This window comes from Oryx dammah, unplaced genomic scaffold (assembly GCF_014754425.2).
Source record: "Oryx dammah isolate SB20612 unplaced genomic scaffold, SCBI_Odam_1.1 HiC_scaffold_23, whole genome shotgun sequence".
Classification (NCBI taxonomy): domain Eukaryota; kingdom Metazoa; phylum Chordata; class Mammalia; order Artiodactyla; family Bovidae; genus Oryx; species Oryx dammah.
Window position 1 is genome coordinate 32223219 of NW_024070207.1, and position 27910 is coordinate 32251128.

At 40.7% G+C, this 27910-nt stretch overlaps 1 protein-coding gene across 4 annotated transcripts in view; it reads right to left on the reverse strand.

Annotated features, from left to right (window-relative positions):
* The window catches only part of GRIA3 (glutamate ionotropic receptor AMPA type subunit 3), a 310974-nt gene that overhangs the window by 17154 nt on the left and 265910 nt on the right, over positions 1-27910 (reverse strand). For 3 of the 4 annotated variants that reach the window (XM_040265228.1, XM_040265226.1, XM_040265229.1), the window contains one exon: positions 7828-8075. In XM_040265228.1, coding sequence (XP_040121162.1) covers positions 7828-8075 — 248 coding nt within the window. Of the gene's footprint in view, positions 1-7146; positions 7262-7827; positions 8076-27910 lie in introns of all 4 variants that reach the window. The other variant, XM_040265227.1, reaches the window with a different exon arrangement.

Genomic DNA, 27910 nt, shown 5'->3' on the forward strand with positions numbered 1-27910 from the left:
ATAAAGCCAGGTCATTTCCAAATGATAACCTCTCAAATGCAAAGTGATAGACCTCTTGATTACAAGTTGTGAATTTCACTAATGGATTCTTGCCAAACTGGGCCTTGGTCCAATCTCTCCCTCTAGAACTAGAAACCTGAACAATTTATTGGTTGTGGACTATCTGACATAACCCGATTTGTCTGGGAAGACTTCTTACTCAGTTTGTCCCTGACAGGGAGAAGGGCATGAAGGAAAGATGCTAAGCTTCTGGAGAAGCTAGTTTTGTTTAAAATTTGGCCACAGATAATTTCCCAGGTACGTAATTGATATGAGTCCCTTGAAAACCCTGTTTTGAGATCCATTAACATTCAAACTATCACGTCTGGTTGTGTTTCACTACATACAAGTGTCTTTTCTTTAGTTCATCCCCATGATACTGAGAAAGAGAGGCATAGACTGAGAAGACAGACGGAAAGAGGTCTTTACCAGAAACTCACATAACAAGTGTTTCTGAAGAAAGACATCTAGTTCATTTTCCTGATTCTAGGCAAAATATTCATTGAGAGTTTAATCCAATGGGTGCCAGCATTCTACTTTTCTCCCAGTAGCCCTCCATTGACCATGACCCATAGAAAAATAATCAGTCTTAGCTTACATGCCAATAGATTGCAACAAATAGGGTCTACCTATCAGATCTGAAAGCTAACTTCTGGTTGCCATTCCAGGGTACACGCCTCTCTTTTCAGCTTTCATCCACTTCTCTGCATTTCCAGCGGCAATGCTAGACAGCACATGCTAGCAGAGTCAGTCTCTCCCTCTCATTTTTTAAAAAAAAATGTGATGGATGCTATTGTCTTAGATCTGTATTTTGAGAAATATTTGCTTCCAGGCCAGATGAAATTGAGCTTTATGGTGAATCTATCACTTGGACCACCCTTTGCCACCTCTGACCAATAGGGATTTGCCTCATGTGCCAAGGGCCAAATGTTTTACCGCTCTCTAGAAAGTCAAAGAGAATAGATTTCAATTGTTCTCTGTAAAAGAAATCTGCCCCCACCCCGTTCCACCAACCTCAATTCCCACCCTCATCGAATGTGTTTTAATCATTTCATATCTTTTGTGTTTCTTTTCCAATCATTTCAAATCTTTCGCATTTCTTTTCCATGGCTGTCCTACCTTTCAGAGAGTGTAGTCCTATATTCTTCTCTCCAAATGAAAGGAAACCAAATGATTTGCTCTTAGTGGGGCAGAAAGAGCATAGCCATATACCGTTTAACTCTGCCACTGCAGCGGTGTCTTTCTTCTTGGCAACTGTATAGCAGCATTCTTACCTTCAGGCTTTTCATTCCTGCTGCTCTTTCTGTAGCTCTGGTGTTGGACATTTGGTCATTGTCAATAAGAAACACATTCATGTTATCAGGATAACACCAAAGGCAAATAACCACATCCTATTCATAGAAACTGTGTTAAGGCCACGTAGTCAACTTCAAAAAAAATTCATTAAAATGGGTTAATTTTAAAAAATACTTTCTTTCTGGATTACAATTTTTTTTTTTCCGGTGGTAGAACTTATTCTTTAACACCATCTGGTAAAATCAACGGTTTTGGTAGTCACTGGATTGGTTCAGTTCTTAAGGCAAAAAGGTCCCTTGTTTGCAGCAGCCACTTGAAAGAAAGTGAGGGTTTGCTCTTGGGAAGAAGACCTGAGTAAGTTCAAGGAGCAAACTTAGTCACTATCAGGAAAGAAAACTGTCAGTTTCTTCATACTTCCAGGCGGCAGCACCAGCATAGAGACATGCAAACCAACGAAGAGTGTAATATACTCACCCTACTCCTTGATCCCAAACCAGTCTTGATGACTCACAGGAACTTCTTCTAAGACTCAGGAAGTGCCATCGATCTGTAATGATTCTTGACTACACACATAACAGTGTCAATAGAGTCACTGGGGTCCGGCTTAACCCTGGATATCCAAAATGTCTCCCTTTAGGGATGGCTCCTGCCAATAAAACGTCCATCTTATTGCAGGTAAAGGCAGAGGCAGATTCACATCCATGACCTAAGGCCCAAGAATGTCAAACAATTCTGGGTGTGGAAGAGAAGTGGTTAAGAGACGGTGGCATAGGAGAGGAGAATTGTAGACAAACATGGAAGAAGAAATACACACAAAGCTGAGGATCTCATTTATGCATATAGGAAACACAGTATCACCTCATTTATCTATGTACCACTAAAGAGAAGCCGAGGGCATTTGGAATTCTACTGTCCTAAAGTATAACTTTTTACTATCTCTGAATAGAGACTTGCTAAGCAAATACATGGTTACGAAACAAAAAAAAGACTGTGATAGGAATATCTTTGAATTTCTTAAGAGAACAAACTCTTTTTAAGTACTTTAAGAGCACCCATGTGAAAGGAGATATAACTAATTTTAATTGCAAGTCATTTTTGGAATTTATTAAAACAAGTTCCCTAAGTTCTCTACTAGCATCCCATTGGTTAGTTTATTCTGCTGCTGCTGCTACTGCTGCTGCTGCTAAGTCGCTTCAGTCGTGTCCGACTCTGTGCGACCCCATAACGGCAGCTCACCAGGCTCTGCTGTCCCTGGGATTCTCCAGGCAAGAACACTGGAGTGGGGTGCCATTGCCTTCTCCATAGTTTATTCTAGTCCCGATATATTTGTGAAGAAAATAAACTACATTTCTCTATCAATACTCTATAAATCATAATGATTAGGTTAGAAAGATGCCCTGGAGAGGAAATGGCAATCTGCTCCAGTATTTTTGCCTGGAAAATTCCATGGACAGAGGAGCCTGGTGGGCTACAGTTCATGGGGTCACATAATGCTTAGTTGCTCAGTTGTGTCCAACTCTTTGTGACTTAATGGAAGTTTAAGTTCATATCTCATCCTCATCCTTACTTGCCTATATGCCTTACAAGTTAAGGCAACTCTCACTGCAGTCAACTGGTTTAGAATGGTTTCATTTAAACATTCTGTTCCAGTGTTCCCCAAAGCACACAAAATATGCTGATTTTTGTCTTGGAAAATATGGACACTGGAAGTTGATTTAAATCCCTGGATAGAACTAAAACCAGGACACTTCTAGGGTGAAGTTGGGTATGGTTTATAATGCCTTGTCAAGATCACAAATGGATTGTTTCATTGACCAGACCCCATCTAGTAAAATAAGGTTATGTGGGGAAACTAGGCTGGGTGCCCTTCACCCAAGATTAAGGGAATGAAACAGCATGGGTGTAGGCATCAGAAGAATTTGAAAGTTTGCAGGGACAAGCAGCTGAGGAGGGAGGTTGATGTGGTAATTCAGCAGCTAAAATCCCCATTCTGCTGTGATTTATAGCAATAGACTTTCACTGGCTGTGTCACAAACCCCTGGTGATGGGGGTTTATCGCTGAAACAACCCACTGGCTCCTAATTACTGCATTTGCACACACAATGTAATAAAGCGCTAACACAAAAGGGTGATTTGCAGGTTAAAAATTCCCAAACCACAGCTCTAATTTCCATGATCTTTGCCTGTACATTTATAGTTCATCAAGGAAGGATTGAGTCTGATTTGTTTCCACCCTATTAGCCCAGGTTTAGGAAACTGGTAAACCCAAGCAGTATTTTAGTTCTAACCTGTAGATCTGGTGCAGAGGCTAACTGGTGACTGACCTTATTTTAATTTCTTGTATTTAGAGAATTTAAAAAAATCTATTTCATCAGCCTAACTGTATGCACATTTAAAACAGCCTGATCACTGCTTCTTTCTTCCATAAAATAGTAACTTTTAAAGAATAGGCTTAGAATGTGTTATGTCTCATATCAGAGGGGAAAAGTCAAGAATTTAACATAATTGCCCATTTATCATTATTTAAAGGTTGTGGGAGAGAGATAAATAATATCTGGTTTTTTCCCTCTCCTGGTTTCAGAGATAATAGTTGTAAAAGTGTTTTTGAAAAAGTAAAAGCACTTATAAATGTCAGGCTTTGTGATTATTGTCATTTTTAGTAATCAGTACTGAGGGCTGGAATGGCTTAAATATGCTATTTGCCTTGTAACCAAAGTAGTTGAGAATGAACTTGATTTTTATGGAAATAGATCATATGTAATCAGATTTGCATTGCTCATTGGATGGGTAGATGTGATAAATTGCTGTCTGCAATATTATCACAAGAGGTGACCCTGAAAGTCAGCAGAGATTTGTGACAGCATTAGCTGTGTGACCTTCTCAAAGTCACCACCATCTCTGGGTCTCACTTTCTCTATGATATGATGGTGTATTTGTCAATTGTCATGTTAACTGGGGATGGAATACAATAAAGAAATGTAATTCTCAAGCCATTTTACTAATACAGTTAAAACTCACTGATTTGAACAGAGGAGAAGGATTGTCTGAAGGAGAAAGTCCTGAATTACAAAATAGGTTTGAAGAATGACAGTTTCATTTCTTAAAGTCTATTTTGTAATTCAAACTCTCTATAAAACATTGCTTTAGTGAAGGTTCTCATGAGAACTACTTTAGCAGATAAATTTGTAATGAATATGATTATATCTCAAAAAATGCTTCCAACATTTGAAAAAGGTTTGTTCTCATAAGGAAAAATTCAACTGACAATTGAGTCTAAACTCTTCATTTGCTTAACAAACCTCTCTTGGCCTCATCCCTGATAAAGTTAGACTGTAGATTGGTCCCTGTAGACTGGTGTCTGTCCAATTTATCACAAATTATAAATTAGAGGGCTCCAAATTAATGAGGTTTCACTGCCTTTTCTACCTTTTTTTCCATTGATTTGTTTTTGGCATCACCACTAAATAGTGGTAGCACTGATTCAAGTTCATCTCTTGCCCCTTCTCTTGCTCACTCTCAAAAAACAGCAGGTAGCAAGAAGAAAGAAGTTAAAGGCAAGCTCCTTGGTCATCCAGAAATGGAATAAGCAATCATTGGATATGCAGCACTGATCACACTATTATCCATAGTTGAGAAAGTGTCGACTTATTTCAAAAACTTGTCTGGAGGAATGAGCAAAGGAAGTGATTTGAAAGATGAGTGGCAGGTAGCACTATGGTCAAAGAAGTTGGCAACACTTAGCATCTACTGAAATATTTTTCTATTTGCATGCCAAAAATCAGATAATCTGGAAATTGTGGGGCTTGCAACAAAGTTACTTGATAATTTTGCAGCAGTATCAGCTGAGGCAATATCTGGGTGAAAAGTAAAAATTCAGCCAGATGCATGCAGATCTTTTTGTTTATGTAACATCAAACATCTGGTTATTTGAAAACTTCTGGGCACTTGGCATCATATGGATGTTTTAGAGTCATCTTGATACAGTCCATGGCGCCTTTTTAACCATGCTGAGTATGAAGGATGAATTCGTGACAGCCATGTATCCAATCGAGCTCAATTTTCACTCTGCATCTCACTTGAATGGTATAATTAGGTTCTCCATGGCCTGATAATAATATGAGAAAAAAGACCAGGAAGAAAGTGCTAAGTACTCTAGGCATCAGGTGAGCCATTGCCAAACTCGAATGAGCCAAGTCAATGGCATTAGTTCACACTGGTAGGAAAGGAAGTTAGCGCTTTTTGATACATAGTAAAACCTTGATTAATTGGAATCCATAAGGGATGAATGGAATTTTCAATAAGAATACCCATTTTGTTTCATTCTTGGCTAATAATACTTTTTTTTCCCCCTCAAAGTGCTTGTATCCACTTTCTCGCCTCAGGCAAGCAGCCTCTAATGTTTGAGGGTCAATCCAGATGGAGAGAAGATATAGGAGACAGAGCTGAGTGTGACCCAACCATAGGTCATCTCTTGGCAAGTGATTAAAAAAAAATCAATTCCTTGCAGTCTTCTTTTTTGGTACTATTGTTGCTTTCTCGTCAATGTGGAACTGCGAGGGGGGACAATTCAGTGAGCTGGTGTACTGGTTAGGTGAGTTCTGGTTAATCAAGGTTTTACCTTGCCCATGCTTGGTAAGATTATTTCCTGTAGAAAGTTGTTTTTAAATTTATTTCTTGGAAAGTGCTCTGTGTTTCCAAACCCTGTATTATACTGCAGACTGGCAAACTAACTTTTCCGTCAGCATCCTGAGGAGTGGAGAGAGAAAGAGAGGAGCAGAGGTGTAACCATTGTCTCTGAAGGAGAAATGTTGGTCTGTGACTGGGAAACACTATTCTTCACCTTAAGATGCCCATGGTATCTTGGTTGTACAAGAGTCGATCTTACATGCTTCAATATCATTCTCATGCCCTTTAGGCCATGGAGGATTCTGTTTTCAGGTCCTCTCCTGTACTTACCCAACACGTCTTCCATCATTGTATTGTGGCTTCTGAGCTTGCCCCTATTTCTTGTTGCTTGGTTGAAGGCTATTCATTTGTTCTAGCCCGAAGAACATTAAGGAGCCAAAGGAATGCCAAGTAAGATGGATTTTCTCACGACGGCAGCCTGGATAACAATTAGACCTACCTGAACCAAGAACACGGCTAAGGAGAAGCCAAATCAGGGATTTATACACAAAGAGTATCAGTCAGGTGACGCGCTTGTTTAAATATACCGAATACCTTGGCAAAGTCTATATATGTGGTGGCCTATTGAAGAAAGACCCCATTTAACTTGAAACCGAACTTGTTCTTTGGCTTTCAAGTTGAGTGGGGCCAGCTTAAATAGGCTATCACATATTGAGAACATCTCATCACTCATACACATGATTGAAGAAGCCAGCTCTAATCAGGCAACCAACCACTGAGCAACCATCATGCCTGAGGGGAAAAAAAAGGGCTGTTACCTGACTTTTCAGTAGATAGATCTGAGGCGGGTGGGGACAGTCTTAAGGAAAGCCTCAGGCTTGTGAAAGCCTAGGGTGTTGAGACCTGCACACTGGCCTCCTTAAGGCAGGCAGTCTGGTCTGTGAGGGGAGGGGCAGGGTGTGGAGGGGGAGCCTCTGTCTGGGAGTTTAAGAAGGGACCCAAGTTAGATCAAAAATGCGGGCGGTGCCCTGAAGTCTTTCTAGTTCCCAAAGCTGCCAGGCGGGGGAATAACCTGGTCATTCCACTTTCTGTGTGAGTCTTGTGCTCTTTCCTCAATAAGAAGCTAACAGTCTTGCCGATTACTCGTCACTAAGGGTACCCGGTTGTGGTGACATTGAGGCTGACCTTGGAGTCACCGCCCCCGCTGCCGCACTCTCCTTTGTCGTACCACCATTTGTTTTTCAATTTGTCCAAGAGGCCTTGCTCATTCAGTTTTAATACTGCCAGGTTAACAGCATTTCTTGAAACGATAAAACAATAACTTGTAAGAAAATGCACAAATGCTTAGGAAATCGTTAACGTATAAAAAGGAGCACAAGAGGACAAATTGGCTAAATTTCACAGAACGTGGAGCTATAAAAATGTCTGTACAGCAAATACAGGGTTAAATATTGGAAGGTGGCATATGGAGGATAACATTTGCTCAAAAACTGAAGTGTGCGGGATGGGGAAATTGTCTTTGAGAAAAAAAGTAACAAGAACACCACATCCATGCAATTAACATTCGTCACATATGGCACCATAACTTGGCTTTTACCATTTAAATTGAAAAAGCCGTTGAACTGTAAAATTAAAACAGCAACAAACAGTCAGAGAGGACCACACAGAGAGAGAACATTAAAAAAAAATGGATGCATTAAATAGATGAAACCATAATTTACCGTCTTATTTAACTCCATGGAATATTGTAGGTTTTAAACTTTTAAAAGTTACCTCAAAATCCACAAGAAAGAAAACGACAACAAAATGCATCAGGGTAGGTGGAATACTATAACAACACGGATATTGTTATATTATTCCACCCACCTTAATGCTGAGCCTTTAGGGGTTGCCACACCATAGCCTTTGGAATCCAGATTTCCACCAACTTTCATCGTATCACACGGTTTTCTCTGCTCAATGTACTCATTCATGGTTGACTCCAGCAGGAAGGCGAACTTTCCCTTGGACTTCCGCACTCGGGCCACCCCGTCTGCTGTTGTTTTGGTAAACACAGATGGCTCTGCTGATTTCATGTAAGACCACATTTTTTCATAGACAGCAATTTTGGATCTCTGCAACAGAGATAAGAATTCTTAGAACTACCAGATCTTAAAACTGGAAGAGGCCTCAGTGCAGTGGTTTTCCAAAATGTTTTGATGGCCATCTACGGAAAGAAAAGCAGGTTATGCTGCAACCCAGTAAGTACATTCATACATATATAAACATGGTTCCAATAGGTTTTTCCAAAATCACACTCATCTCTGCTATGTGTGCTGCTCTCTGCTATTTTCTATTCTGTTTGAATTCACTTAGAAAAATTTTGGTCAGGACCCACTAAATTGATTTTATGGTTCCAATAATGGCTTGCAATCTACTTGGAAAAACACTCTCTTAGTCCCATCTTCGTCTCAATTCAGAAATCACCCTACAGTATACTGCTAGGTAATTACCCTTTACCTGCCTGAAAAAAAGAGGCCACTGGAAGGGAGTGTACAATCATTTTTGTTAGCCTACTCCAAGCATGGGACATTAATTATTGTAAGAAAGTAATTCCTTATTCTGAGCTGCAATTTGTTTCTCTAAGACTCCCACCCTTGACTACTATCCTCTAGAGCTATGCAAAGCAATTCTGTTCCTTCTTCTACATGATGGTCCTTCAGATATTGCAAGGTTGTTATTATGGCCCCTCTTCATCAGTTAAACTCCACTGATATCTAATATTGTTCCCAGAACCCTCACAATTTTTATCTTTCTCCCACTGGATTCTAGCTAGTGATGTTTCTCTTAAGTTGGAGTGTCTAGGAATCAAATATATATGACAGGGACAGAATGAAGAGGAAAACTGCTTCCTGTCATTGAAGCATTATTTTCTATCAACACTGTTTGAGCTTTAAAAAAATTTAGTCTTTCATCCATCCTTTCAACAAACACTCATTGGGCACCTGCTGTATACAAAGCATTCTACTGGGGTGTGAAGAATTTGAGAATCCCTCCCTCAACTCAGGTTGAAGTCAACCCCTTCCCTAAACCGTTAGCTCTTTCTACCATGCCAAGTTTCCCTCATCTTTAGCTTTTTGAAGTTAATTCCATTAAATTTCATCTTAATTCAGGTGGTCCTTAGAACATGGACTAATTAATTACAGCTCTGCATTAAGCATTCTGGAGAATATAAAGGAAGCATGGTCTCAGTGACCCCATGACTTACAATTAAGTTGGGAGCTAGATCCTGAGACATGAAAACATTTAGAGAAACATTCAAAAGAATCTTTGACCAGAAGTGAGATAACATGGTAGAAACTATAAACATATGCCATGTTTTCAAGTGTGCTTTTATGGGGTTTTCTCGCCCCTACCTCAGCTTTCTGGATTGCTTATTTAGCGTCTCTTCTCTGGACTTTGGCCAGTTGCACTGTATCTTTCCTGAGGCTTGCTTGGATCTGCTCAAAGAATTCCAAAATTATTTGAACTCCCAGAATTATCACCATGGAATAAAACATTGTGTTTATGGCAATCAGATCTTCACTGAGGCCCTCACTGAGTCACTGAAACTATTCATTGAGATGAAATATGCTTGCTTTGCATAGAGAATAGGAAAAATACTCAATGTGGCTGAAGTGGGATGAACAAAAGGGAGAATGGTAGGAAAAGAGCTTAGAAGGATAATCAGAAGTCAGATCTTGTAGGGCCCTGTGGGTCATGGTAAAAAGTTTGGATTTGTTCTACATACTATTGGAGGATTCTGAGGAGGGATGTGATAAGATCAGATTTAAAATTTTAAAGCAGTACTCTAGCTGCTGTATGGAGACTAGACTATGAGGTAGACCAGAATGGAAGCAAGGAGATCAATTAGGAGGCTTTTCTAATGATCCAGTGGAGGGATAGTTGTGACTTGGACAAGGCCGGGAACAATGGAGGTAGACATGTTTGGGGAAGACAGCAAACAAGCCTTGCTGAGGAACATCTTCACCTGACGGGCCTAGAGACACTTTCAGATTAAATATTTCCAAACTGCACTTAGTCTGGAGAAGGCAATGGCACCCCACTCCAGTACTTTTGCCTGGAAAATCCCATGGACGGAGGAGCCTGGTAGGCTGCAGTCCATGGGGTCGCTAGAGTCGGACACGACTGAGCGACTTCACTTTCACTTTTTACTTTCATGCATTGGAGAAGGAAATGGCAACCCACTCCAGTATTCTTGCCTGGAGAATCCCAGGGATGGGGAAGCCTGGTGGGCTGCCGTCTATGGGGTCACACAGAGTCGGACACGACTGAAGCAACTTAGCAGCAGCAGCAGCAGCACTTAGTCTTCCTTGTACAGCCTGGCTCTCCTAAATTCATCAGCAAACTTCTTAACATCCAAGCAGAAGGTTTGGTTTTTATTCCTTCTTCAGACCCTCATTATGCAATGTTTATTCTAACAGAAATGCCTGTAGGATCTGTCCTTCTGTCTCCTTCTCCTTCTCATTAGCTTTGCCCTGGGTCAGGCTCTCCTCAGTTTTTGGTCTAGACTACATGGGTTCGAGCCCTGGGTTGGGAAGATCCCCTGGAGAAGAAAATGGCAATCCACTCCAGTACTATTGCCTAGAAAATCCCATGGACAGAGGAGCCTGGTAGGCCCCATTCTATGGGGTCGCAAAGAGTCAGACATGACTGAGCGACTTCATTTCACTTCACTTCACTTCACATGGCCTCCTAACTGGTCTCCCAAGTCTCATCTTCTCTTCCATTTATCCTCCAGTGATCCTTCCAAAATGTAAATCTGATCAAGTTACTTCATTCTTTAAAAGTCTCCGATAGTTCCCTAATACCTGAGGCCAAAATCCAAACTCTAACGTATGATATTCAAGAGTTTTTATGATCTTGACTACTCTCCTAGGAGCTGGTCACAATGGACTTCTCACTCTTCACTGAAATATGCCACACATTTGCATATCTTCTGCCTCTGGTTATGCTTTGGCTTCTGCCTAATTAGCTCTATTCATCCTACAAGATACAGAGTGAATAGCATGTCTTCTGTGAAATTTTTCTGGACTCTCCTCTGTTCCCACAGAAGTGATTCCTTAGCTGTTTTCCCATTCTAATGATCCAGGGGAGGGATAGTTGTGACTTGGATGAGGCTGGGCTCATATGTTTGATACAGAGCTTTTACTAAATTGCATTAAGGTGAATTGGCTATGGTCTGTCTTCCCCATGTTGCCAGGTAATATTGATGACAAGTCCATGTCTGGTTCATTTTGGTAGCCCTGTTGGCTGCTACTGCTGCTAAGTCGCTTCAGTCATGTCCGACTCTGTGCAACCCCATAGACGGCAGCCTACCAGGCTCCCCCGTCCCTGGGATTCTCCAGGCAAGAACACTGGAGTGGGTTGCCATTTCTTTCTCCAATGCATGAAAGTGAAAAGTGAAAGTGAAGTCGCTCAGTCGTGTCTGACTCTGAGAGACCCCATGGGCTGCAGCCCACCAGGCTCCTCCGTCCATGGGATTCTTCCGGCAAGAGTATTGGAGTGGGGTCCCATTGCCTTCTCCAAGCCCTGTTGGAGGCCAGCACAATGTCTGATGCATGGTGGGCACTCAAGATATATTTAATAACTGAACCTTAGGCCTGATCAGGGTAAAAACCAGATTCTTGGTCAATGTCAGAATGTTGGTGAATATGACTACCAACACTAATTTTACAGCACTGTAGAACTCTAGAGCTGAAGTTACTCTAAAGATCTTTGGATCTTTCTCAACCAAACCATTCAGGATATATGTTTTATAATCTGCAGTTTGTCATTTGGTTTTTTGTCCCTTAGCCTGCCTTTGATGTCTATACCAGGAACTTCCCTCCTAATAATCGAGATCTTCTAAAATTGAAATCCCATCCATTGACGTTTATGCTCATTTCACATCACATATCCTCACTGTATACATGAAAAAATTTCTAAGCATCATAATGAAATATTCTCAATGGCTTTATTTTATTTCAGTGGGAATTTCCTAGACAATTGCCCAAACACTTTTTAAAAGTAGTAAATAATTCAGATGCACAGAAAGATAGAAAAAGTTCTGTAAGAACACCTGTGTACCTGACACAAAACTTAAGAAGTAAAATATTATGAAGTTAGTTGAAATCTGCCTATGTATCCCTCCCTATCTGCACAGGCCACAAGTAACCTCTATACTGAATCTTGTCTTTATCATTCTCTTGCATCTCTTTATACTTTTTCTCCTTTGTAATGGCTACATAGCGTTTTAATCTATGAATATGTCATACTTTATTTACCCAATCCCCCATTGAAGGACTCTTAAGCCAGTTCCAGTTTTTTGCTACTACAGACAACACTGTGGTGGGTATGTATCTTTGTTCACTTACAAAGAGGTATTTTGTATTGGCCCAATCAAATCTGAATAAAAGGGAGAGGGGTTAGAACAATTAGTCTCTTTTATTTTTATTGGAGTATAGTTGCTTTACAATGATCTGTTAGTTTCTGCTGTACAGCAAAGTCAATCAGCTACATGTATATATATATATATATATATAGCGGTATAGAATCTGCCTGCCAGTACAAGAGATGCAACAGATGTGCGTTCAGTTCCTGGGTGGGGAAGACCCTCTGGAGAAGGAAATGGCAACTCACTCCAGTATTCTTGCCTGGATAATCCCATGGACAGAGGAACCTGGTGGGCTACAGTCCATGGGGTCGCAGTCAGACGTGATCGAGCAGCTAAGCATGCATGCATACATATACCTCCTCTTTTTTGGATTTCTTTCCCATTTAGGTCACCACAGAGCACTGAGTAGAGTTTCCTGAGCTTATATAGTAGGCTCTCATTAGTTATCTATTTTATGCATAGTTTCAATAGTGTATATGTGTCAATCTCCTTACACAATTTTCATTACTTCCAAAGATAAATGTTTAAGCCAAGGGCAAAGGGGTCCATGAATTTTGATCTGAGCGTACTCTAACTTGGACTCATTTACTTCATCATTTACTCGAGCTCTTTGATTGTTGATATAGGTTAAAAGGTTTATTTTCTATGTAATGAGGCATTTTTAGGGGAATAAATAGCAGTGCTTGAAGTGGGTACTTTAAACATGTGTGGTGTACATGCAATGGATATTAATGAATGCAGTAAATGAAAAGTTAGTGGCAGGAATGATTGGGTCCTGGTTGATGACTTAATTCTGAAGGTTAGAAAGGCAGGAAAGAAATGGCTCATCAGTGAGAAAAATTAAGCTGAAATGCTTATTTTCCTAACATAGTATTTAAGTGACAGTACAACACTGAGAACAAAAGGAAACAAGAAATCACTAGCTGTTTTCAGTAATCTGTCTTATTTTGGCTGAAATATTGAAAACAATAGAAGGGATTGGATCTGAGCTCAATCATCTGGGAGAAATTTTTAAAATGACGGGCCGGATGTATAACAACAAGTTCATTTTTTTTTCCCCAGCGTGCCACAGTTCATTTTTATAACCACAGAGCACCATTTTGAGCCTAAGTAGGAATAAACAATGGCCTTGTAAAGAAAAGAAATTCTCTTAGAACTGCTAGATAATTAGCAAATGAAATCCAAACAGAGAAATACGTGAATGAGGAAGGAATGGATTAATCCAAAACAATAGATAAAGTAATGCTCTAGAAATCATGGATTCCATAGTCACTGTTCCAGCTGTTTGTGACAGATCATGAAGGTCGGTGATATGGAGACATTTGCTCTTTTGTTGAGGTGAGAATGTAAGGGGGCCCATGAGGCAGGTGTGTGGAAGTGATTACTGAGGGTGCTCAGTCCACCAAGCAGCCCTTGGCTCTTTGCAATGGTGTTGGTTGCTCCTTGCCTTTGTGTATATAAGTGTCCCTCTTGTAGACCCAGGTGAGTACAAGGTAACTGTATAGTGCAGTGGTTGAGAGTATGGAGTCACACTGCTTGTGTCAGAATTCCATTCACCTAGTGGATAAATAGGGAGAAGGCAATGGCACCCCACTCCAGTACTCTTGCCTGGAAAATCCCATGGACAGAGGAGCCTGGTGGGCTGCAGTCCATGGGGTCACGAAGAGTCGGACACTACTGAGCGACTTCACTTTCACTTTTCACTTTTATGCACTGGAGAAGGAAATGGCAACCCACTCCAGTGTTCTTGCCTGGAGAATCCCAGGGACGGGGGAGCCTGGTGGGCTGCCATCTATGGGGTCGCACAGAGTCGGACATGACTGAAGCGACTTAGCAGCAGCAGCAGCAGTGGATAAATGATTTGATTCCTATGTGTCTCAACTTTCTCATCAGTAAAATGGGATGTTTTTTTTAAATGCACGTTTCAAAGTTTATTGGGAGAAATAACATGAGTTAATAACATGCATCTCACTTAGAACAGTGCCAGACACACAGGAAGTGCTTTAAAAAAATGACATAGTTTTATAGTAGAGAAAGCATCGTTTGTTTCAGTGGCAGAATTTAATATTACTCAGACCCATATTTACAGAATCATGACTTCATTTTATAGAGGAAATTATATGCTCAAGTATTATTCACATGTTTGGATCTCCAAACATATTCCTGGTAAATGCCCATGGTCTGCCATCAACAAGAATCATTATCATTTGATTTGGATTTAAAAAATTTTGTTGGTGGAGGAAAAATGGGCAGGATGGCATATTTCCTTTAAAATTTATGTTTTGTGCTTTAGTTGAGGTTCATACATTAAAATCCTTATTAACCAGAACACTACTATTGGGGATACCTGGTGAATGAAATTTTCCGCTTCCCTGAGAGTTAAATTAGAATATTCACTTGGTTAATAGGACATTCAGTTGGAGTCAGTAGAGTAACACCTCTTAGAGCTGCTGCTGCTGCTGCTAAGTTGCTTCAGCCATGTCCAACTCTGTGCGACCCCATAGACGGCAGCCCAGTAGGCTCCTCCAGCCATGGGATTTTCCAGGCAAGAGTACTGGGTTGGGGTGCCATTGCCTTTTCCAATGAATGAAAGTGAAAAGTGAAAGTGAAGTCACTCAGTCGTGTCTGACTTTTCAAGACCCCATGGACTGCAGCCTACCAGGCTCCTCCTTCCATGGGATTTTCCAGGCAAGAGTACTGGAGTGGACTGCCGTTGCCTTCTCCAAACTCTTAGAGAAGAGACCCTAAAAACCATCTGTTTCAGCCTCTCACCCAGTGTAGCAATGGCTTCTCTGCTCAAATGCCTCTAGCAGGCAGGTACTCCCTAGGTCTCGCGAGGCTCAGGAAGTAGTTCACTCCATGGTGGGACAGTTCAAATTGATAGAAAATTCTTTTTGTTGGGCTGACTTCTCTCACGAGAACCTCTCTTCCCTCCAGTCCTACTTCTGTCTGTTGCTGGAATTGGGCAGTCTCTTCTGTCTGCTTCTGTTTCTCTGTTGCATGTAGCAATGGTTTTTACTGCTTTGTAATGGTCATCCCCAGTGGACTCTGAGGTTCTTCAGAGTCAGGATGACATCTTTTTTTGTTTCTGTATCCCCAGTGTCTAGAATTATGCCTGGCATGTAGCAAACTCTCACTACTTATTTGTGGAATGAATGAATGTTACAATTATAGTTCTACCCACTGGTCCTAATTCTGCCCTCTAAAGTGATACTGAATAAATATGCTGTCTTTTTCTCATGCTGTACAGATTGAAGACTATCACCACCTTGTCACTTTTTAGTTGTCTCTTTTGTAAGCTAAATATTTTCAGGGGCTTCATCTGTTACTTGGATGATGTGAATTCCAGTCATCCCCTTCCCCTTCTGGTCACCATATCCCATATATATATTTTTTTTAATATTTCAAAGTCCCTCCTAAAACATGGCCTCCAGAATTGACCACAATAGGCTTGACAGAGTGGGATTAACACAAAGGACAATGAGACCATTTTTCCCTATGATCTGGACATGAGCATAATTTTTCAGTTTGACAGGATTCAACAAGCATATTTAGTTAGATTGATAGTTGAGAATTAACTGTATTCACAAAACAGACCAATAAATTGAAAACATAATTGTCAACAGAGGCATAATCTGCTAATTCACTTTATGGTATTAATTTACTGTCAGCTTGCAGGCAAAGTATTACATAATTTGTGAAGATAGTACTGGTGTTTGTGACATGCTCGAAACGTCTACAGTGTGTTCTGTGTGAATAATTTGAGCATGCAGAATGAAAGGTAAGGGGAAGATGGTTTTAGGTACCTCATGCCCCATTGTTTCTCAAAGGGGAATGGTCTAGCTTTATGTATTTATTAGGGCTTCCCTTGTAGCTCAGTTGGTAAAGAGTCTGCCTGCAATGCAGGAGACCTGGGTTCGATTCCTGGGTTGGGAAGATCCCCTGGAGAAGGAAATGGCAACCTACTCTAGTGTTCTTGCCTGGAGAATCCCAAGGACAGAGGAGCCCGGCAGGCTACAGTCCATGGGGTTGCAAGAGTCGGGCATGACTTAGCGACTAAACCACCACCATCATGTATTTATTAACTTTCATGGCCATTGTGGCTGTCATGCCTGTATTGTCCTTTTCCACACTGTATGTATAAGACTTGTACGGACATGTCAAAGAGAAGCTAGACTTGGCTTTGGATTCTCAGCTTGCTTCCCCTGATTTCACTGTCTTCATTCCTTGTCTGCTCCCTTTCTGGTATCAGTAGTCATGGAGGCATTCACTGATATTACAAGGGCTTCTGTTACTCTTGAGAAAGGGATAATTTGTATTTGAATAGGGGATTCACATCCCAAAAAGGAGAGTGGGTTTCCTGGTATTGTATAAAGTGCCTGCTGGGGCTGGAGAAGACTAGCAGGACACAAAGAAAGTGGAAAATGGTGAGAGTTTCCAACAAAAATGCCTTCCCTGACTCATTTTTGCCTTCTTTAACTTTATTGTGGGCTATTTATTGCTTAAGAATGTTGTCAGTTTCTTCCCTAGATGATACTGATAATTAAGAGAATATCATTAAAAATTATAATGTCCTTTATCTTCTGAATTATTTAGCCCCCTCTGAAATTTCTGCTTTTAATAAAGTTTCACATGGCATTATTAGGTGGTACCGATTTTTTTAAAAAGTGGCTCTGAGTCAGTCTGCAGAGCCTAGTTTGTATTGCATGTACTGGCCATGTCAAGAGGGACCACAAAGGGCTTTTATCCTACCTGCTCATTTCCATCAATCCACCTCTAAGTTAGCAAGCCAGTCTGGGAAAAACTGTGTGCTCACTATGCAAATATAGTTTCCAGACAGATCCCAACCAGAATGCCACCCTGAAGGCCTTCTATATAGAAATTCAGAGATTGCCACTGGCTCAATAACTTGGCCCAGGTCACACAGTTAATGAGGAGCAAGGCTAAGACCCCACCCAAGTCTGCTGAATTAGACTTTTCCCCTACAAACCCAGCCTCTTAAGCTCTAACACGGACTATATCCTGTCTGGTGAAAGAGAGCAACTCCAGAAACATTTCTTATTTCTTGTTCATTTGTTTAAAGAAGTCGGGGCAACTTGTAAATTTATTGCAGTCTCTACCCACTGAGGTACTGTAACCTGGATACAGGGCCCTGGTATCCACACTTCACCACATGAAGAGATCAGAGTGATTTGGGACAGGAGTGCCAAAGGCATTTGACACATGTTTTAAAGAAATCAGTAGCTCTGATGAAGTGTATTTGGGAAAAGGAATCATTGAACTTTACACAATTTTCCCCTGAAGCACAGGAAGTGTTTATTTGGAGCAAGGCACACAGGAAATGATTTCATTTGTAAAGCATGACTGAAACCCCACTTTAGTTTTCCTTCTTTCCTTCACTTCAGTTCGCACCTTTCTAAACATTCAGACAGCTTGTCCATTTCCTTTCGGCTCAGACAAGCAGTGGCTGCGTAGTGCCTGTGTTTTGGTGAAAGCAGGGGGCGGAAGGGGATGGAATACTGGTTTCTGTCTTTTATCTCTCTCTCGGTGTGTCATGATCCTGGCTGAGTTATTTTGGGGGCTGGGCTTTTAGATAACTTTAGTGCGGGCAAGGTCACCTTTTGCCTAGACATTGAGTTTTGCTTACAAACGTCAAATAGACATTCCCAAGTGCCTTTGCCTGATATTTTCACGCTGTGCTCTAAAGTCCAGTGACAGGTTTCCTTCCACCTCAAGGAATATTATTTCAGACGTCTCCTTTCCAAAGGTGCAGGTGAAAACCCAGATCAGTTACTGGTCACCTTCTGAGTGTCCCTCCCTGGCATGCAAGGTCAGATTACTATTCTGACTTGTCTTTCTGCTTCTCTAGTCAGGTCAGGCTAAGAATAGTCCAGTGGGTTTGAAAGTAGCATCAGGCTATATGACTTTGAAAGCCAGAGTCAACAAAACTCTTAGGGAAAATGGTTCTTAGGTCCTATTGCTCTATTCTCAGGGAATAGAGGAAAGGATACAGTATCTTCTACCCCTGTGGCTATCAGCAATGAAGTTGCCTCCCAGGAGACTTTTGGTAATATCTGAAGACTTTTTTTTTAACTGTCACAACTTGAGGAGAGGAGGTGCTGCTATTATCTAGTAGATAGAAGCCTGGGATGCTGTTAAACATCCTGTAATGCACAAGACACCCCCACAACCAACAACAATCAGTGATCAATGAACAAAGCTCTAAATGTCAGTATTGCTATGACTGAGAAACCCTGCCTTATGGGTGTTGATGGAGCCAATGTTAAGTGGAAACAACAATAATAATTAGCATTTAATTGAGCCCATCCTTTGTTCCAGGCTCTGTTTTAGGTGTTTTACATGTGTCAACCCATCTAATACTCATGACAACTCCATGAAATAGATTATATTATTATCCCATTTTCAAAGTGCAGAAACAGAGGCACAAACAAATTAAGAAACTTGCCCAGGGCCATACAGCTAGTAGGGAGAGGAGCTGGGAACTCATGTAGACTCCAGAATCTGTGCTTGCAAACCCTACAGTGTTCCCAGGCGAGTGAAGTAGGTGGTAGTTGTAAACTGTACGCTAGGGCTGGGCCAAATTCACATAAATTCTGTTTGAAATAGTATATATTTTAGCATAACTTCAAAGTGCATGGTATTTCTATTAATACCTCCCTGAAATGTGAAATAGGAGACACAGGATGTCTTGCCCTTAACCTACATGAAACCACACACACACACACACACACACACACACAAACACACACATACATACATACATGTATTTGGCTGCACCAACTCTTAGTTACAACATGTGGGATCTAGTTCACCGACCAGGGATTGAATCTGGGCCCCTTGCATTGGGAGCATGGAGTCAACCCCTGGAGCACCAGGGAAGTCCCAGAAACCTCACTTTTTAAAAGACTTTACTTTTTCTCTCTATTTGAACAATGAGAATATATAAATATGGACTACTAGGGCTGTTATTGAGCAAGACTGAATCAGCCTTTATTGTTTCTGATACACTTCATCTTTCACTTCCCCACCCGGGCAGTCCTACCTCTTCCCTATCTACCTTACTAGGTACGAGTATGCCCTCTCGCTCCCTTACCCTACTCACAGAAAAGGATTGGAAACATTTCCACTGAGGAGTAAATGATGGAAAACAACCAAAAGAGTGATTCCCATTGCAGGAGAACTTGCATTTCAGCAAAAAGCAAAACGTAGCTAAAAGAATGATGGCCTAAGTGGTGGATATATCAACTGGCTAAGGGAAAAGTGTGTGCCTCATGTGTTGAAAAAATTGACTATGCTAACTGTTAGGTTGGTTGAAAAGTTCATTCGAGTTTTCTGTAAGACTGTATGGATAAACTTGAATGGACTTTTTGGCCAACCCAATACAACCCCTCACCTTTAAGACTGCAGGATCTGTGGGTACAGAGAAAGTGTGCCTGCTATACCCCCACACTACTAATTAGAGAAAAGGCTCAAATTCCACTATTCCCAAGCAGTGGATTGACTCTAGGGTTGGGATCACTATTGAACACTCCAGGGTCATTACTCTCAGCTTGATAGAGTTTTGTCAATGAAACTTCATCTTCAGCAATCTACAGACAGCCTATCACCCTTGACCAATTGGATTTCACTTTCCAACTGTGTTTTTATTTTCTAACCATAAGTTATTTAACAGAGAAGTTCAATACTCTTATTATTCTTGAATCAATCAACTGTAGTACAGAGGCCAAAGCTGACAATGCAGAGCCTAGGAAATGAGAGGAACAGATACTCTTCAATTAAGGAGAAAACTCTCTAACACAACACTGTAAAGCAACTATACTCCCATTAAAAAAAAAAAAGGCCAAAGACAAAAAAGAGAGGGAGAGAAACCTATCCTGGAATTGCAATATTTTGAGTTTCCACAGTGGCTTTTTCTTCCAGGTCCTTAGAGTGAGAATTATTTTCATACTAAGGGGGAAAACACTGGGAAAAGGAAACAATTTTGCTCAGGGATATCAAGATGAGTCCAAAATTTCCACTTAGTGTTTTTTGGGAGGTTGAAGGGGAGAGTTAGTTTCCTAAGAGGTGAGCTGGAAGTAATCTGAAGAGTTCTCTTAAATCCAGCTCATCTCTTCTCTACCTGTAGGTAATACATACCTGGGAAGCTACTGATCACTGTTCCTGTGATTCTGATTTAATTGGCCTGAAGTGGGGCCAACATGGCAAAAACATCTTCCTAGGTGACTAGACTATTTGATCTGGGTTTAGAACAACCAACCAACAAAGATTCTGCAGTACAAACAGCTAGCTGCCAGTTATCTGCAGTGAATACTGACAGTGAGAAGGCTACCATTTATGGAGCACTTACGTGTACCAGGAACAGTACTTCACACTTTACATACATTATCGAGAATCCTCCTTAAAATGACCTTGTGAAACAAATATTATCCCCATTTTATTGATGATGTAACTGATGCTTATAGAAGTTAATTTACTGGTTCTGGATGATACAGCTGGTAACATTTCTAGCCTTAAACCCCAAGCTCTTTTATCCAGCTGTCTAACTGACATCCCCATTTGGCTATCTCATAGGCATCTCCAGCTTGATGTCAAAATGCAGCTCTTGAGTCTTCCCCATCCCCGCTTGCTACCCCTCCAGGGTCTCCATTACAGAAAATGGCACCACTGTCCAACTGTTCCAGCTGTGTAGGCCAAAATCTGCCATCATCCCTGACTTTTCGGTTGCACCTTCCACAGCCTGTCAGTGCCATCTTCAAAATCTATTCAAAATCCAACCTCTTCTTCCTTCATCTTAGTCCAAACCAGTCATTTTTTACCTGAAATCTTGCACTCATTTCTGAAGTGGTCTTCCTGCTCCTAATGTTCACCCTCACCTAGCAGTCTGTAGGATCCTTTTTTGCACATAAATCAGATCATACCATTCCTCTGCTCCCAGCTCTTGAAATGACTTCCTATCAAACACAGAATAAAATCAAAGTTCTTACCAGGGTTTAAAAACCCACCCCAACAGGCTCTGGGTGGTCTTTGCCTCCTTCATCTTTTCCCCCTGGTTCCCTCGCACGTCACTCCTGCCACCTGGGCCTTTAGCCTCAAACCTACCAAGCACATCCCCATGTCAGGGCTTTTGCTTATGCTGTGACTTCCTGAATGCACTTCTCCACACCCCACTCTACCTCGTGTTTGTGTTCAGGTACTCACTTCATTCAGTCTGGTCAAATGTCACTTCAACAGAGAGCCCTTCCTCCATCAGTTGAGATGAAATAGCACTCTCAAGATTTTGTCTTCTAACCTACTCTTTTTTTTTTTTTTCACTTAACACCAACTGAAACATGTTATTTACATATTTGTTGTTTTGGGTCTCATCCACTTCGATGAGTGCATGGACTTTGTTTTGTTTGAGCACTTAGAGCAAGGGCTGTCACACAGAATGAAAAGTGAAAGTGAAAGTCGCTCAGTCATGTCCAACTCTCTGGGACCCCATGGACTATACAGTCCATGGAACTCTCCAGGCCAGAATACCGGAGTGGGTAGCCTTTCCTTTCTCCAGGGGCTCTTCCAACCCAGGGATCAGACCCAGGTCTCCTGCATTGCAGGCAGATTCTTTACCAGCTGAGCTACAGGAAGCCTGTCACATTGAATATACTTAACAAATATTAACTGAATGAGTAAATTATCTGAAAAATACTAACTGGAGTAGCTGAGATTTAAACCCACATCATTTAACCCCAAAGTCTATATTCTTAATCACACTGCCATCATTGGTCTCCCTCCCCCCCACCACCACCCCCTTTCACAGCTTAGAGAAGAAAAGTGGTAATTTGGAGGTTGCATAGGGACTTCCCTGGTGGCTCAGACAGTAAAGCATCTGCCTATAATGTGGGAGACCTGGGTTCAATCCCTGAGTTGGGAAAATCTCCTGGAGAAGGAAATGGCAATCCATTCCAGTATTTTTTGCCTGGAAAATCCCATGGATGGAGGAGCCTGGTAGGCTACAGTCCATGGGGTTACAAAGAGTCAGACACGACTGAGCAACTTCACTTTCACTTTCTAGATGCAAAGTAGCAAAACTAGTACTCACATCTAGGTGTGTTGGCACAATTCACCTTCTAGATGCAAAGTAGCAGAACTAGTACTCACATCTAGGTGCGCTGGCTTCCATTTCACTTTCTAGTTACAAAGAAGCAGAACTAATACATCTAGGTGCGCTGGCTTCCAAAGACTGTGTTTTTTCTATGACTCCATACTGCCTTCCAGTGGAGAAATGGCTAAGTGAATTAACCAAAAGGCCAGTGAATTGATTGAAGTTTTCTTCTTTAACCTGTCATTTTGACATGATTTTATAGCCTTAATCTTCTTTGGTTCAACTCTGAGGCCTGTGCAATATGCTATGAGGTAAAAAGGCACCCATATAATACTCCTGTAGCCTGTCACAAGGCCCTAAATCCTAACACTAGAGAACATGTCTTGTTTGACTTGCACAAAGTACTTAAATTTCTCTGAGACTCTAACAATGATCTCTGAAATGGGGATAGAATATTAAATGAGGTGATTTATATAAAGCACTCAGGACAGTTTCTGGCATGTAGTAAATCCTCAATAAATTAGATTACACTATCATGGTGAATGGAAGGGTCACATGACCCATTCTTTACCACCACCTTTGTATGACTTGGTTTGTTAGAGAATTTGTGCCAGAGAAATACTGGAGGGAAGCAGAATCAAGATAGTTCTTGGGCAGGAGAAGGTGCGATGAATTGAGAGAGTAGCATTGATGTATATATGCACTACCATGTGTGAAATAGCTGGTGACAAGCTACTGTATAACACAGGGAGCCCAGCCTGGCGCTCTGTGATGACCTAAAGGGGAGGGATGGGAGTGTTGAAAGGAGGCTCAAGAGGGAGGAAATACATATATATTTATAGCTGATTCACGTTGTTATACAGCAGAAATCACAACAACAGTGTAAAGCAATTATGCTCCAATAAAAACAATAACATAATAAAGTTTTAAGAATATAGTTCTTGGGGAGGGCAGACAAGATGAGGTGCCACCCTGATACATCAGGGGGACAGATGAGGGCATGGGCAAAGGTGGATGGGCAGAAGGAGGGTGCCAGGTTATATGCTCTCAGGTGGGACTGAGATATAGACTAGAATCAAAGCTAATTCGCTAGGTACTTAGCAGAGAATACCTTCTAAGGTCAAATGGGGCTAGCCAAATATTCAGTTTCAATATAATCACATTTCATCTTCTCCCGTGGCTGTCAATTTTGAACAGTTGAGTTTAAGATTTAAGTCTTTTCCTTCTCACTATGTAAGGAGTCTCCTGGTAAGTATTATTTCTAAAGGTGCTGTGCTGATTAAAAAATGTGGCTGGCTGGAGTTTTGTCTGGCAAACACACTGACTGTGAAAACTGCAGGAAAATTGATTTTCTGGCATTTGCATGTCTTGGCACAAACTGTGATATGGAAAGTCAAGTTATAGAAACTTCTGGTAAGTGTGGCATGTGGAGGTGACTTCACAAAATGATTCAGTTTCACTAATCTTCGTGCTGGAGACCAAGGCAATGGTTTCCACATGCAAAATGACAGATACAACTACTAATTTACTGTTTTCAATTTAGAGAAGTAGTCACATAGCCACTTAATTTGATACCCACACTCAAATACAAATCAACAGACTATTTTACACTCACATTCTTCATGCTCAGGCCTTCCTTGATCCCAAGCTGTCTTTATTCTGCTTGAGCGCAGTCACCATTTGTTCTGCAAGAGGCTTGCTCATTCACAGTGAAATTTTCAGGGATGTACTTTCTTTTGGTGCATAGAGCAGTGGTTAACAGCATAGGTTCTGAAGTTATAAAGACCCAGCTTTGGTACTTATTAGCTATATAACTTTGGGCAAAGAATTAAACCTCATTGAGCCTCAGTTTCCTCATCTAGTAAATGAGGATGGTTATCTGACTCACCTCATAGTGTTTGAACAAACTCCAGGAGATAGTGGAAGACAGAGGAGCCTGGTTCACTGCAGTCTGTGGGGTCAACCAGAAGTCGGACAGGACTGAGCGACCGAACAATGACATGGTGTTCTCACAATGATGAAATGAGAGTGTGCTTATAATGAATGTAGCATAGCTCTTGACAACATAGTGAGGACTGAGTTAAGAAACCTAGTCAAATTGGAAACTTAGTTAAGTTTCTCCCCCATTTAGTAGCTATATACAGGCACTGTGGAAGACTACTGGAAGGGATGAAGATACTAGAAGACATGGTCCTTCTGCTCAAGAAGCTAAGGGAATGAACAAGTAGAACTCTGTCCAATAGCACTTTCTAAAATAGTCTATGTGCTATCCAATATGGTAGCTTCTAGCCACACTTGTCTGTTGAACACTTAGAAAGTTGCTAGTGCCACCAAGCAACAGAATGCTAAATTTAATTTTAATTACTTTAAATAGTCACATGTGGGTGGTGAATACCATGTTGGAAAGTGCAGATCTACAGCTTATTTAAAGAAGGCAGAGAAGTACCAAAAGGTTGGGAAATGACACCAAGAATTATTTTATCTGCTTCACAATATTTTTCTTATTTTCTCTGATGATTGAAGTGATGGCTGAATTAAATGGAAGTCCTGCCTGATCCAGTGGGAGGGGTTGGCTATAGCCTAGGTCGAGGGGCAGGGGAGGAGCAGGAATAACTCCTGCCCTACTCAGGGCTAATCTGTAGCTCTGGGATAGTTTACCCAGCCTGGGTTTATGGAAAGCCTCTCTAGAAAAAAGGTTAATTGTATTGCTCATGTGGGCAAAAATCCCTTGAGTGCACATAGGAACTGTTTCCTTTAATCCTATTTGTGCAAAATTGAAAATAAATGAACTCCTGGGTCTAGGTATGCCATGAAAGAACATTCTCGTTATTGCTGTCTGAGAACCATACTTTTTTTTCAAAAGAACAGATCACTATACAAAGAAATATTTGTGCAAAAAAACAGAGCATGCTCCTTAAATTTCCACCCAGCTTGATTTTTCTCTTTCTGGTTCTGTGAGTTGCTACATTAAGTTGTTTGGAACTCCCCCACCCTCTGATTCCTCTTTCTAAGGAAAGAATTCCAACAGCAGTGAGCCTGCAGGTGATATTCACAATTTCCCTTGGTTTTTGAAAAATAGTACTTCGCTGTATCAACTCTGGTAGATGGGTTGAAGGATTGAATATAATCAAAACTGAAAGAGGCAGAATCTCCAGAGATGCTTTCCTCTAAAAATTCCAAATAACTTTGTCAAGTACTCATTCCAAATGCCTTTGCCTAGCATTTTCAAACTGTATTATAGTTACATTAAGGTCACAGATATAAATTTGAAATGGCAACCCACTCCAGTATTCTTGCCTGGAGAATCCCATGGACAGAGGAGCTTGGTGGGCTACAGTCCACGGGTCGCAAAGAGTCGGACACCACTGAGCGACTTCACTTTCTGAGTCACCAAAGGAAAGACGGGACTGGCATTTGGTACAGAGTTAAGACTGGGGGAATTAGGTTGAAAGTTACAGTCATTCAGCTTGGTTACTGTCATATAATGACCAGTGGCTTGAGGTATACAAAAAATCCCACGCTGAAACCAATGCTGCCAAATTGCCTATTTGTAAATCAAACTCCATTAGAAGTTGTTTTTAGAAAGGAAACAGAATAATGAGTTGCAGCAATGTTGTTTTAAGTCGTCTATAAAATTAGGCTAAAACATAGTTTTTGTATTTACTGTGTATTGACTGTGACTACTGAATAGAAATAAAGCCAAAATAAAACTCTTTAAACTTAAATAATTATTTCCTTTGACTTGAATTTCTGATAGACTTGAACTCCTGTTCAATAAAGATCAATCGTCAAACTGCAGAAGGCAGCCATGTTTAATCCTAAAGGATTTAGAAGAGTAAAGGGAAATGGAAAGCCTAGTTTGTATTTCTGAATTTCATATATTTTCTGGAACCTGTGAAATCTGTGGTCTGTGGGATAATTTATGAGCAGTTGTTAGTTTGAAATAATTTTCTCTAAAGTCCCCATTTCTGTGCCAGGACCTTATTACCAAACAAATAATATAACTTAAAAATAGCCCTTCTATATCTCAAGCAAAACTGTTATTATTTGTTGCTGTTTCAGAAAAGTCAATAGGCCAATATTTTTGAAGATATGTATTTTCCTTAAAAAATGAAAACATGAATTCAAAAAGATATATGCACACCAGATGTTCATAGAAGCACTATTTACAACAGCCAAGATGTGGAAGCAACCTAAATGTCCATAGACAGATGAATGGATAAGGAAGATATTATATTTATGTACACATACAATGGAATATTATTCAACCTTAAGAAAGAATGAACTGCTGGCATTTGCAGCAATGTGGATGGGCCTAGAGAATATTATGCTTAGTGAAATAAGTCAGATAGAGAAAGACAAATTCCGTATAATATCACTTTTATGTGGAATCTAAAAAATAATACAAATGAACGCATATGTAAAACAGAAAGATCACAGATATAGACAGCAAATTAGTGTTTATCAGTGATGAAAGGGAAGGGTGGATGGGCAAGATGAAGATATAGGATTAAGAGACACAAATAGATAAGCAACAAGGGTATATTGTACAGCACTGGACTCATAGCCATTATCTTGTAATAACTTTTAGTAGAGTATAATCTGTAAAAATACTGAGTCATTGTGCTGTACATCTGAAATTAACATAATATTGTAAATTAACTACAATTTTAAAAAATTAATGAAAAATAATTTCAGATTAAAAAATATTATATTCCTGTAATACTCTCCAGCTTGCCTTTCTTGAATGTGTGGCTGTGGGGATGTGGGATCTTAGTTCCCAGACCAGGGATCGAACCTACACCTGAGTCTTAACCACTGTACTACCAGGGAAGTCCCTTCCAGTTTGCCTTCTATTCCAACTCTGATCAACCAGTGGCTGACTTTTATCAGCTTGACTGCATACGGCCGTGGCCCATTGCCTCCCTCACCTCCATCCTCACCAGGGTGCCACAAACAGTTACCAAATTAAGAATGCTTATGCAGATCAGTATGTTTTCCAGAGCTCCTTAGGGTAGTCTGTGGCTGAGAGTTATCTGGTATTCTTCTTCATAAATAAATGGCTTTTTTTTTCTATTAACCCAAGATTTTAAAAGTCATTTGCAAACTTTAATTTCCATCAGAAGGACTTTTCTGAGTCCTACATATAAAGATGGGAATATTTCATTGAGAGCCCTCCTAGACTGTCATCTCTCTTTAAGGCGTGCTTTTTTAACCTTCTGCCTTGAAATTGCTTGTCAGTGTGGTAGACAAAGTAGATTTCCTCCCCCTTTCCACCTGATGGCAATCTGCATTTCTACTGATTTCTATCCAGGTCATTCATTATCCACTCACAGAAAAGTATGTTATTAATGAGAAGCAGGTAGGAGTCATGCTGTCCTCCCCGGGTTTAAATGAATCTTTAAGATGGTACAATCAAACAGATATGCAAA